General features: G+C 40.7%; 1 protein-coding gene across 2 annotated transcripts in view; it reads right to left on the bottom strand.

Moving 5' to 3' along the window:
* The window catches only part of LOC120372915 (histone acetyltransferase p300-like), a 123187-nt gene that overhangs the window by 67105 nt on the left and 43032 nt on the right, over positions 1-13050 (bottom strand). For both annotated transcript variants that reach the window (XM_039490472.1, XM_039490465.1), the window contains exons 3-6: positions 9749-9925; positions 4935-5196; positions 2880-2993; positions 652-888 (exon numbers count right to left, since the gene is read on the bottom strand). In XM_039490472.1, coding sequence (XP_039346406.1) covers positions 652-888; positions 2880-2993; positions 4935-5196; positions 9749-9925 — 790 coding nt within the window. The remainder of the gene's footprint in view (positions 1-651; positions 889-2879; positions 2994-4934; positions 5197-9748; positions 9926-13050) is intronic.

Below are 13050 nucleotides of genomic sequence, written 5' to 3'. Positions count from 1 at the left end.
CTCTTCCTATTACCCTTCCCATTATACTGGGACAGGCCTTTCTGGTAGCAATCACATGCTTGTTATTTTGTCTTGTTTTATAATGAAAATAAGATCATAAGTTTTTTAAAATACTGAACTTAAAATTGCTGAAAATTAATTTTAAGCAGTAACCCCAATTTTTTTTTCCAGTTCAGTTTCGGTTCAGGGGGTAGGACAAAATTATGGTTCAGGTTTGGTTCTGGTTCAAGTAAAAATACTCATTCAAACTGGTTCTCCAGTTCCAGTTTGACTCCTTGAGTAGTTCAGATACCAGGTAAGACCTCTAAGTACTCTTTGATGGTTCTAAAATAAGCAACATAGAGACAGAGAATGATTCTAAGCATCTAAACAATGAGTTGAGGACAGCAATTCCCTATTTAGCTCTTTCAAATTTTTAAGCAAACACTACAAAACAAATTACAATGCCGTAAAATGCTTCAATCCGCATCTGATCATGAAGTCATACCTGCATTCCAGTGTTGTGCAAGGTGTGACTATACACAAAGCAGTTCGGAAACAAAAATACTTATGAAAATGCTTCAAGATTTCCTTAATATGAAGCATGCATTAGACAAAGCACAGAAGATATAAGCTGTATTCAGCTATTTTAATACTTGAGTGTCAACTTACTCATGGGGTTCATAGGGCGCAGACCCTGGGGTGACTGCCCTTGCTGCTGATTCTTCACTTGAGCCTGGGATTGTGTCTGCATCTGGTTCCCTTGATAGGTCAGTCCAAGGGCTGCATAGGCCCGCTCAATGGAGCTGGGGTCAATCTGACTGGTAGTGTTTATAGAGGGCGTAGTCTGTTGCCCTACCCCAACAGAGCCAGTATTTGCAAGTCCTGCGGCAGCTCCCCCCAGTAATGCTGGAAAAGACAGATACTATATTAACAAAAATGTCAGAAACGCAGACCAAAGAAAAAGGTAAAAGTGCACAAAATTTCAGTGGTAGGTATGACCAAAATATACCCTTACAAGAGCAGTTACATTAGCACCCTGGTCAAGAGTCCACAATGAGAAGTTTGAGGAATTTTATCCTACCACAACATACTACTTTCACTATGAACTGGGAACAGTAAATGTACATTATTATTAAATGTATAGGACATGTCAGTTTGCTTTAAACATTTTAAAGCTCAAGCAGCACATAATCAGACGTTAAAGGCCCAAGGAGCAGAGTCCTTCAGATTGGTCATGGAGTTGTTTATTTCTCTCTTGATATATAGTTTCAGAATAGAGCAGTGGTTCCCAAACTGGGGTTCATGAACCCCAGGGGGTTCTCGGGAAAAAAATCCCTAATGGCAGACAGAGCTGTCCCTAGGGACCCTGAGTAGCATGGGGCCAGCAGCCTGGAGCCCCTGGACTTCCAAGAGCGAAGTAGATCAAAGCAAGCATATCTATCACACTGAGGAGATTTAAACTTCAAGACTCCTTATATGAAATGGAAAGGGAGGTGGATATTTTTTGCTGTTTTTAAAATTAAATAGGCAGCTAGTATTGTTTTCAAAATTATTATGAAGAACAAGTTTAAGCTTTGTTGTAACATGCATTGTTTGCCTGGACTGCTCAAGACCTGAATGCTTGTGTAGGAGGAACTCTGAGTTGGCTTCTTAAATACCTTCCTGCTGTTTCACATCTGATACTCCTTGATGAAACATAGGAGTCTTGTCTTATAACAGGCTTATTTAAAGTGACAAGCTATGAAAGTGAGATCCTGGAAGAGTTTTAATAATAAAAATATTGTAATGATAAATAATGTGTAATAAGCATGTCATAAAAACAAATTTTATATTTCTAAGATCACTGCTTTTTATAATTTATACTCAGGTAAAGGAGAAAACCCCTGGAAACATTCCTTTTTTAGGACGGGGTTTGCGAGACTTGACATTTTAGTGAAAGGGGTTCATGGGTTGTTAAAGTTTGGGAACCACTGGAATAGAGGTAAACAGCCTGGAGGACCAGTTGTGAGAAAAGCACAAAATAGCAAGGAGAATGGTTTGGGGTTTTCTTCCTGGAAGGAATACTGGGAAACAGAAGCATCGGGATATTTAGACAGGAACAAGGCAGAGTCAGGCAGCAAGAAAAATTTCGGGCAAGTAACACTAGGAGAAGGGTGGGGGAGCATGCTGGGACATAATGCAGAAGCTGCCAGGATAAAAAGAAAAGAGTTTATGTAGGATATTCTTCACATGACAGAAACGTGTCATCTTAGAATGGGAAGAAGAGGGGCTGGTCAGGTGAGAGGCAGGAATTACTTTCATTTAACCTTAGCTGAAAGTCAGAAGAGTACGTGGTAAACCCTACAAATCTTTTGCTCTAACTACACATATAGTGTGCCGTTATCAGGGCATTTATAAACCAAAAATTTTAAGAATTCCAAAATTGGACTTTGAATTCAAGTAGTATATAACCTGCCATAAATATAACTAATATCATTTAATAACTTTCATATTGATCTGAGCAGGCAAAAGTTCTTAGAACACACCACTTTTTAATCTTTAGTGTGCAAACCCCAGTTTCACACTTTTGACAAGGATGGAAGTGGACATGCCTAACAGTACTTCTCTCAGAACTACCAGCCCTTAGGCTCAGCATCATGCTGGCCTCCTCTCTCCAGCTAAAAAGAGCTAAATTAAGCGATCTAAGGGGTCTTTCAACATTATATTGGGTACTAACTAGAGAAAGGGGGAATATCCTTCCAAAGCAACATGAAAATCCTTATCCTCACTTTAGATCCTGGATGACACTGCAGCTCTGCTCTGATCCATACTCTTAGGGGCTTACAGTAACACAGATCTAATGCTAAACATGACATTTTATGGTTAATCTAGTATGCAAAAGACCACATGAGGCTTACATTGTTGGTTTCTTTTGTCCCCAGCATTTTTGAGAGGCAAACACACAGGACAGTCATGTCTTGTACAATTCTTCCAGTGCGAGATGATTTGTCGTGAAGATGCGCAGTGTGCCACTAGGAAAGGGAAGAGGAACACAAACATTTTTAAAAGATAATTCTACATTTTTAGTTCTCCACATGCTTCTCTCTCATGTGCGCACGTGCACACACACACACACCCATCAAGCCATGGCTCTATGAAGTATAATAGCACAAAATCTCAGAGATGGCAGAGATTTATTAAGACATCTGGTCTAACCTCTTATCAGGGCAGGATTTAGAGTATTTTCTTAGCAGAAGATAATAATCAAGAGGTCTTACAGTTCAGTTTTGTTGTTAAACAAAAGTTAAGGTCTTTTCCATTAGGTTTATATATGCCACCCTGCTCTCCTTACTCATTTTTCCTTTAAATTTGAATTTAGTACAGGTGAGAATTTCCAGAATAGCAATCGGAAATCTAAGCAAACTTACACCCACACACACCAAGTGCTCTTAGCCAAACTGCCCCATGCTTCACCTGAAGGAACCAGTTTTTGGGGCAGAGGGAATTTTTCATGTTTGCTCGCTGTCCTTGTCTGCCTCTCCAAATGAGGTATAGGTGTCAGAAGAGTGTACACTTGCCCACTAGCCACTACTAACTGTTTGATCCTGTCTCTTTTCCATCAACTAATTGTACAAAAGCCAATGAATAGCCAGAAATTTGCAACAACTGTCACTGTTTCAACTTTCTCCCAGGTCAGTACAGACTAGAGACAAGAGGCTTCAGTGTCATTAAACCAATCCCAAATCATCCATTTTCCTAGGTGTTAATTCATACTTTCAGTGAGAAAAAAAGTCGAGTGTGTTTATCTAAGACTTACTGCAGAACTTAAGCTGAACTGTGTAGAACTGTAAATAAGTTAAAACAAGACTACAAGGTATCCACAAAACATGGGTTCCATTTTGACTCATTAACTACAACATGAAGGACAACAGCTCCACTGCCAAAACGGGTATATAAAAAGTGTATTCCTTGATGGCTTATGTTTATATAGCCCGCTTTCTTCCTGAGACATCCCTAAGTGCTTTACAGATTGCATACACAGTGATCACTCTGCCACCACTGAAATACAGATGTCTCTAAGTTGACTAAGGCAGTTCACCAGCAAATAGAAATCCTACAAACAGTCACAAGAGACAAGTAAAGAACACTGAATCTAGCTAAAACCGCGGGAAGAATTTTAGGTCAGACAATAGTTATCCATACTGGAAGCTGGGCAGAACATGGAGACCAATATCTTTACTCTCTAGGAAACAACCATTGGAGGTCTTTTATTAAAAGAAGTGGTCAGAACCTCAATTTTTATTAGTCATCCTAAATACAGTACACTTCCAGCACCAGTCTCCAAACACGCATATGAGGCACTGGATGCTTAATGATTCAATATATAGCACTCTCCCCTCTGAACCCCCAACACCAGCTACTGCTGCACAGGGATTTCCCTTGGCAGTTTCCAAACCAAGTACTGTCAAAGTTGACCCTCTACCATGTGAGATCAGACAATATCATGGCCAGAGGTCAAATGGCCGCGGGCCATTGTTAATAGATACTGCAGTTACAGTAAAACCTGCCTTAGAGACCAACTCTGAAGAGAGACCACCTGTCACAAATGGCTACTTGCAGAGGCCATGGAACACCACTGCTCTCTGGTGTGCAAACCTTTGAAAAGAGGCCTCTTAAAAGCAACTACCTTTGCTAATTCTCACAAGCAATCAGTCTTGGTAAGTTTTACTGCATTTCAGAATGGGGGTAAAACTTGAGTGGCTATGCCTCCTGCATCACAAAAGGTGCTTAACCCTTTCTTTTCTTAGCATGCAGATGTGATCATGGAGGCATCCTGTTGTCAAAATCCTTTTATAATCTAAATTCCCCACTATCTTTAAGTGAGAAAAATTCTGCATCATCTCCTTCATGGAGTCCTGTCCAATCCTATATTTATTCTTGTAAGCACACTCACATGCTCACTCTCTACTTACCCTGGCAGGATTTGCCAGCCTGGCAGTGTGTCATGTGGTTGAGGACATTCTTCATGGTACGGCAATGAGGAAGGTTGCATTGTCGCACCTCGCCATTTGCCTGTTCCCGCCGCTGGCACTTGTGAGCATGTAAGAGGAGAACGAGCTGCTGTTGAATGAGTTTGCGTTTTTCTGGGTCTGCTGTAGGTGCACCTGACCCCATTCCCTGGGGAGCAGCTGGCACCATCCCAGCTTGCTGAACTTGAGGAGCCTGCTGCTGGCCCTTGAGGGAAGTGATGAAGACAAACAAATTAAAATCAAGACCCTTTTTAAAAAGGGTCAATTCTCTGATTAGCTAGATTATACACAAAATCACATCTGCTAAAACAGATCATGAATACAATTTTGCATTGAGAACTATACCTTCCACCTACCTTTAACCATCGATTACCAGAATTAAATATTTATTAACACTGTGGCAAGCTGGTATTGAAACTTGTTGCTAACAGTACTTTCAGCCACTTTCCTCTTCCCTCACCCCGCCCCTTTCCTTTTTTTCTACCTTCTCTATATGAAGAGATTAAGGCCACTTCAATTCACACACACTTTCAGGTTGACTTGTGAGGCCACACTATTTAAGGTCTCATTAAATATGACTAGATCTAAACTTCATTTTTAAAACATTAGAAAGAGCTGTGGGTGCACCTGTTTAAATGCACGATAAATCTAACGGAGAGAACTCCTGTAGCACTTGCACCATTATTTAAAGAGGTACTAACAAAAAAGTCCGCCACCTTTGAAAGCAACAGAATCGAACTGGAGAGGAGATGGTTGGGAAGTTGCCTGGTCACAAAGATTTCATGCAGGCATACAGAACAGAAAGCTTTTATCTGTTCTCTACCGGAGATGCCACACAACTTCCAGGTAATGCACAGTATAATTAGCCTAGATTGTGTTGTTCCATTTAGTATTTCCTTCAAATGACCTGTGATGAGTTCGTTGTGGGGCTCGGGGCTGTTTTGTGCCTTTTCAATGTGAAAACCTGAGGCTTCTGATGGACTGTATTTCTAATTTGATGTAATCTCTGACGAGGACTGAAGATTTTCTGGGATCTTCTGAGATTCACTATCTGTCTGATCTTGTCCCCATGCTTTCTTTAGTTGCTTTGAATAGCTTTATCAACATCCTCCTTCCGCAAAAGGAGGAGAGCGAGGTTAAGGGCACCATTAAGTCTTAATGCTCATATGCTGCCATTTACTGGCTTGTTTGGAACCTTTCCGTTTTAAGCAGGAGAATTGGAAGGTGGTGTTTGATTGGTTCTAGGTGCACCTGGATGCATAAGTCATCTTAAGCAGGTTTGAGTCTGAACTGAAGCTTTCTGAAGATGAGGTTGTTCATGACCCTGACTAGCACAACTTCTTGATGTTTTGACATTTGGGTTACCTGGCTATAGTGGTCATGCGGGACCTTTCCAAGGATTCTATGAGTACAAGACATTGCTTCAGAAACTATGTCTACAATGGTGCGTATGGAACTACTCTCTGGATGTATGAGTAAAGGACTGGAATTACTTTGTGATGAACAACCGTTCTTCAGAATAGCCTGAAATGCAGTGTTCAGGACTTTATCCTATTTCATCCATACTCAACATATACATAAGGCTTCTTACTGAGAAAACCTCTAAACGTGAGGTGGAGTATCATGAGTATGCCAAACAAATCACATGTATTTTGACTCTTGGATCCTGTTTGATCAATATCTGCTTTGGAGATGTGCTTGGTCAATACTTATGTCCAAAGCCATTAATGCTATCTCCTCCTCAACCTCTGAAGACTGAAAGTTTGATACTAGATAATGGTAGTCAGTACAAGGATATCCTCTTCTTTGGTGCCTCCCGGTCTCCTCCCCATCTTTGAGGAGATATGTTAAATAGAATGATGCTAGAACTCTGGCATTATATTGGACATTCTTTCCAGGGAAAACTATCAGATATAGTACAAAAAAGTGTGTTTCCACTAAATTTGTACCAGCCACACTTTGACTTATCCTGTAACAACTTTTGCAACATCAATGTATTCCCAAGTCAAAAAGTTTAGCGACTATAATTTTCTCCTAGTAGGACTTTTAGCAGGGCTCTTCACTTACAGAATGCAGGAACACTGTTGCTTAAGGAATAAGACCTGCCTGCCTGTTAGTGACAAACTAATTAAGATAGTCCTGTTGGTTTTTAGAGTTCTGAAAGACTGTAGGACCTCATATTATTTATATTACTGTAGTTCCAGGCAGCCCTAATCATGGACCAGGACACCATAAGGACCCTTTTCTTGTTGCTTATTTTGACAGGTAATCAATCACCACACTTTTGTTGTTGTGGTACACTACTCAAGGGTGGCCAACCTTTGGCTCCAGAGCCACATGCAGCTCTTCAAAAGTTAATATGCGGCTCCTTGAATAGGCACTGACTCCGGGGCTGGAGCTACAGGAGCCAACTTTCCAATGTGCCAGGGGTGTTCACTGCTCAACCCCTGGCTCTGCCACAGGCCCTACCCCCAAGACCACCCCTTCCTGCTCCCCACCCTGAGCTCGTAGTGCCTTTACTCCCCCCCACCCCCCCTCCGCCACCTGCATGCCACAAACAGCTGATCGGGAGGCGCGGGGAGGGAGGGGGAGGTGCTGATCAGCGGGGATGCCAGTGGGTGGGAGGCGCTGGGAGTGGGATGGGGGAGCTGATGTGGGGTTGCTGACGAATTACTGTGGCTCTTTGGCAATGTGCATTGGTAAATTTTGGCTCCTTCTCAGACTCAGGTTGGCCACCCATCTGTTGTATCACTAAGACATCCACTCCATTCACCCTTCCCATTTTTCAAAAGAATCAGCAGACACTCCTTCCAGAACTTTTTTCAGTAATTTCAGTGCCTGTATAGGATTCTTTCGTTCCTGTTTTTTAAATGGCAAATTTTTTATTGCATTGGATTTAAATTGTTGTGTAGCACCCCTATGGCCTCTGCATGAGCACTATATAAATAAGATCAGTGAAAACTGAATTCAGAGTGCTTTAATATCCCCAATTTAATTATAGACAGCTATTCGAAGTGGCTTTTGGATCACAAACATTTGCTAAAATGAAAGCCTAGCTTCTAATGCTTAAGAGGAAGGAGAAATCTCTTTTCTTTTTAAGGATGAACCTATTAGAAACAAGTAATGTTCATAATAGTAAGAAAAAGGTGTTTATTAGTGCTGTCAATTAACTGCAGTTAACTCATGCGATTAACTCAAAAAATTAATCGTGATTTAAAAAATTGTGATTAATCGCACTGATAAACAATAGCATACCAATTGAAATGTATTAAATAATTTTGGATGTTTTTCTAGATTTTCAAATATTATTTCAATTACAACAGAATACAAAGTGTACAGTGCTCACTTTATATTTCTGATTACAAATATTTGCACTGTAAAAAACAAATAGTATTTTTCAATTCACCTCATACAAGTACTGTAGCGCAATCTCTATCGTGAAAGCGTAACTTACAAATGTAGATTTTTATTTATTTACATAACTACACTCAAAAACAAAATAATGTAAAACTTTGGAGCCTACAAGTCCACTCAGTCCTACTTCTTGTTCAGCCAATCACTAAGACAAACAAGTTTGTTTACATTTACGTGAGATACTGCTGCCTGTTTCTTATTTACATTGTAACCTGAAAGTGAGAACAGGTGTTCGCATGGCACTTTCGTAGCCCGTGCTGCGAGGTATTTACGTGCCAGATACGCTAAACATTCGTATACCCCTTCATGCTTCAGCCACCATTCCAGATGGCACACTTCCATGTGGATGATGCTCATTAAAAACACAATGCATTAATTAAATTTGTGACTGAACTCCTTGGGGGTAGAACTGTATGTCTCTGTTTTACCTGCATTCTGCCATATATTTCATGTTATATCAGGCCTGGATGATGACCTAGCACATGTTCGTTTTAAGAATACTTTGCGTTTTTGTCAAATCTGCTGTCAAAGAAGGTACCAACGTGAGATTTCTAAAAATAGCTACAGCACTCGACCCAAGGTTTAAGAATCTGAAGTGCTGTCTAAAATCTGAGGGGGACAAGATGTGGAGCATGATTTCAGATGTCTTAAAAGAGCAAGACTCTGATGGGGAAACTACAGAACCCGAACCACCAAAAAAGAAAATCAACCTTCTGCTCGTAGCATCTGACTCAGATGATGAAAATGAACATGCATCGGTCCACTATGCTTTGGATTGTTATTGAGCAGATCCCATCATCAACATGGACGCACGTCCTCTGGAATGGTGGTTGAAACATGAAGGGACATATGAATCTTTAGCACATATGGCATGTAAATATCTTGCAACACCATCTATAACAGTGCCATATGAATGCCTGTATTTACTTTCAGGTGACATTATAAACAAGAAGCTCGCAGCATTACCTCCTGCAAATTGTAACCAAATTGTTTGTCTGAGAGATTGGTTGAAGTAGGAATGAGTGGACTTGTAGGGGTTAAGTTTTATATTGTTTTATTTTTGAATGCAGGTTTTTTTGTACATAATTCTACATTTGTAAGTTCAACTTTCATGATAAAGAGATTGCACTATGGTACCACTCACTCTCTTCCTCCTTTCCCGGCTCTATCTTTCATAGTGAGAGCTAGACCCTCCTCCATGCATGCCTATGACACAAGGGGACAAAGAGAATGCACACGGTATTTGACAGCTATAAAATCCAAGAGTACCACAAGCAGAATATTGCAAGAAGCCCATACTTGATCTGCTACCATTTGAAAGTGGAACCTATAATTCTACCTACCATGTTAGGCATTCCTGTCCCGGGAACTGGCTTCTTGTCCATTGGAAACTGGGGTAAGCTGTTTGGTAGCCCAGTCTTATTCTGCATCTGGGGACCAAGTCCACTGGCTCCAATTTGCTGCCCAGTGTTCTGGCTGTACGGTGAGCCATAAGGACTGGGATTGCTCATCATTCCCATCTAGGAATTAAGAAGTTAAAAAAAAGTTATACTAGGTTTAGTTAGGAAGATGCGTTTCCATTTAATTTTAATTTTACTTAGCTTACTATTTCATACAGCATACTACAAGAAGAGACTAGCTGGCACATAAAGAGCCAGGAACCAAAAGTTGTCTGCTACATGAGGCCCTAACACATGCTGCCTGTTCCTCCTCCAAACCACCTTATGTACCTTCATACCCTTATCATAGCAAGACTAAACACACTGATTATGCGGTCTTCTTTAAGAGTTCTACAGAACTAGTTGACACCTATGCTAGTCTGGTTAGAACTGTTGCAATATTTTCATTGTAAAGCATTTAGTCCAGCAAGTTTATCACTCAGGGTTCTCTTTCCTTGAATTATTTCTTATTATGGTGCTCATCACTATATAGTAGTAGAGCACTTCACAAATGACTACTGTATCCTTGCATCAGTGTGTGGTAAAAAAGCACCCTCATTTTACAGATGGAGAACTCAGGCATAATAGAGAGCTTAGATGATTTGCGTATGGTCATACAGGTAGACAGTAGGAGAGCCAGGAACAGACCCAGACACCTCAAGTTCCAGTACAGTGCCTTAACCACAACATCGTTCCCAGTTAGAAGTTAATCAAACACGGCCTCACTCCACTCTGACATAACTGAGCTAGTCACAAGCATTTTTACAGAGCAGTTCATGTTCTATCACTGTTTTCCAGACCATATTCTTTCATAACATTGTTCTGTGGGTGAGGAAATACACACACACACAAGTCTATAGCAGGTTTGGCTAGCAGAGTTCTTGGAAAAGAAAACCTGTCCTGGAAACATTTCTAGAGTCTTGCTAGCAATAACCATGTTATATCCAGTTGCAGCTAGCACTGTTGTGAGCCCAGTGAAGAGAAAGATAAACTTTAAACTTACTAAGATCTCATCTACAGTGAAGGGTTGTCTACACAGACTTAGTGAGTGGCAACATAGGTGCCCACAGTAGCCTCCTATGTGAACCCTGCTACCACACACTGGAAGCTCTAGAATGCACTTTGACATACTGCTGTCAGTATATCAAAGTACACTAAGGAACTTTTAGTGAATGGTAGCAGGGTCCATAACGCCAGCTAGTGCATGGCTGGCTAGTATGCTGTAGATTTACACCCTGGCTTGCTATGCACCAAGTCTCCATGTAGACCAGCCCTTTATTTGCTCCAATTACAGCAATCAGTGGTCAACCACCTGCATGGCTGCACCAGTGCAAGCGATACCACCACTATTTTCATGAATAGAGCTTAACCCAAATAATTCCTACCCATCTGTTAAAGCTTCCAGCCCCAGTCCCCTGCACACCAAACACCTTCTACAATACAATTGTATACTTTCAATACAAAACCAAGAGGCAGTATAACATTTCATTAAATATCAAAGACACACAGGAAATGCCATACCGAATCAGACCTGTGATCCAGGTAGTCCAGTACCCTGTATGAAACTAGCCAGTCCCAGATGTTTGAGAGGAAGGTGTAGCATGGTACCCTGCAGGCAGTATGAAGTTACGAAATCTGCCCATACGACGTTTCCTCCTACCCCGCATGAAAATTTATATCCTTTTCAAAGCAGTTTTTCTAGGTTTTAAAGTCCTTACTCTACCATCACCATGGATGTTCTTGTTAGATATCTATCACTGTAGCAGATGCATTACTCATTTATATATTTAATTCAATAAAATCCTGTTTTTAGCACATCAGAAAGATGCCAGAGAATTTCCAATCTGCTGCACTGGGTGTGCCTCAGTATCCAGGACACCTGCCTCAGAATTTAGGTCAACAGTCCCATGAAGTAGAGAGGACATTGTGTCCACCAGCCCTTTCCCTTCCTTCACTTCCTCCAATTTCTTTCCCTATACTGTGTCCTTCCCCTATATTCCATTCCTCCTTTGGTTTCCTCCTATCCACACAAATCTCTTATACTTCTCTTTTCTTCTAGCCTTAGTCCCATCTATATGGGTTCAGCTCTTGGAGACCTCCATTCCAGTCTGTTCCTCAAAACCGTGCAGTTGAATGTCCTACAAAAGGATTTGATTATCTAGCTCCAGTTTTAAGTTTAACACACCGTTTCCTATATATCTGATTTTTTGCATGGACAAACAATTTAAGCCTGAATTTCCTCAGCTTTTCTATAACTGGTACTGCCTTCTAACCTTGGTTCATTCTAACACGGTTCATCCTTGTAACTCCAAGTATCCATCTTACCATTTTCATTTTTTTTTAAATCTTTTTTCTCAGACAATTTGGAAATGTTTTCCAGGAATGTAACAGCAGGAAGACTAAAAATACAATAAAGGTCAGCATAAAAAAAAGTTTTCACCATTATCCAGGTGAGATGTTAACATCCTTCCATCCTGTAGCACTTGGGAAAGAGGATGCTGAAATATGTATCAGAATACTATTATTCTGGACACACATTATTTGGAAACTCCATTATATATACTGGCCTCTGATTAACAGGTATTTAGTCAATTTAAAGCCACTCAATCTCCTTTGGCTGTTCTGTTTCCCCACTCAATAAAAGAGCTTATTGGCAGCTGTGACAGCTTTGTGTCTCCTCCATTACCATTCTCCTAGGCTGTTCTTGGGTCCTCTTCCTAGAGTGAATAACTGCAGTGGCTGCTTCTGCTGTTCAGAGCTTTCTCAAGCTGCAGAGTGAAAGCGACCTGCTTCTCAACTTAATTACTGCCCTGAGATTACCTGTGCTTATCTAAAGGCTTCTTTTCTTCAAGTAATAGCTTTTAGTGATCCATTACAGTGGTTCTTCAGCCAGCATGCAATCTCTAGGTCAGAACCAGACTTGTCCATTACTGGCAGAAGGGGAGTGGCTCTCTTACTGAAAACCTGCCACTTGAGACAAACTTCTACCAGGCAAGATAAGTTTACCAAACTCTTAGAAAAGCCAACCTTTTAATACAAAAACCTCCCACTAGTTAATAGTTTCACCTAGTGCCATGCATGGGATGGATCTTTAGAAGTAATGGAATAAAAACTGGTATTCATTTTAAGCAGGAATGATCCTCTGTCTAGATACAGTGATATTACCTGAAGGACATTTCTAGGTAAGCAGATAAAATTTTCCTGTT

The sequence above is a fragment of the Mauremys reevesii genome, linkage group 1, assembly GCF_016161935.1.
Source record: "Mauremys reevesii isolate NIE-2019 linkage group 1, ASM1616193v1, whole genome shotgun sequence".
Taxonomy (NCBI): domain Eukaryota; kingdom Metazoa; phylum Chordata; order Testudines; family Geoemydidae; genus Mauremys; species Mauremys reevesii.
Note: the sequence above shows the minus strand (reverse complement) of the source record. Positions and strands in the feature narration are given on the sequence as shown.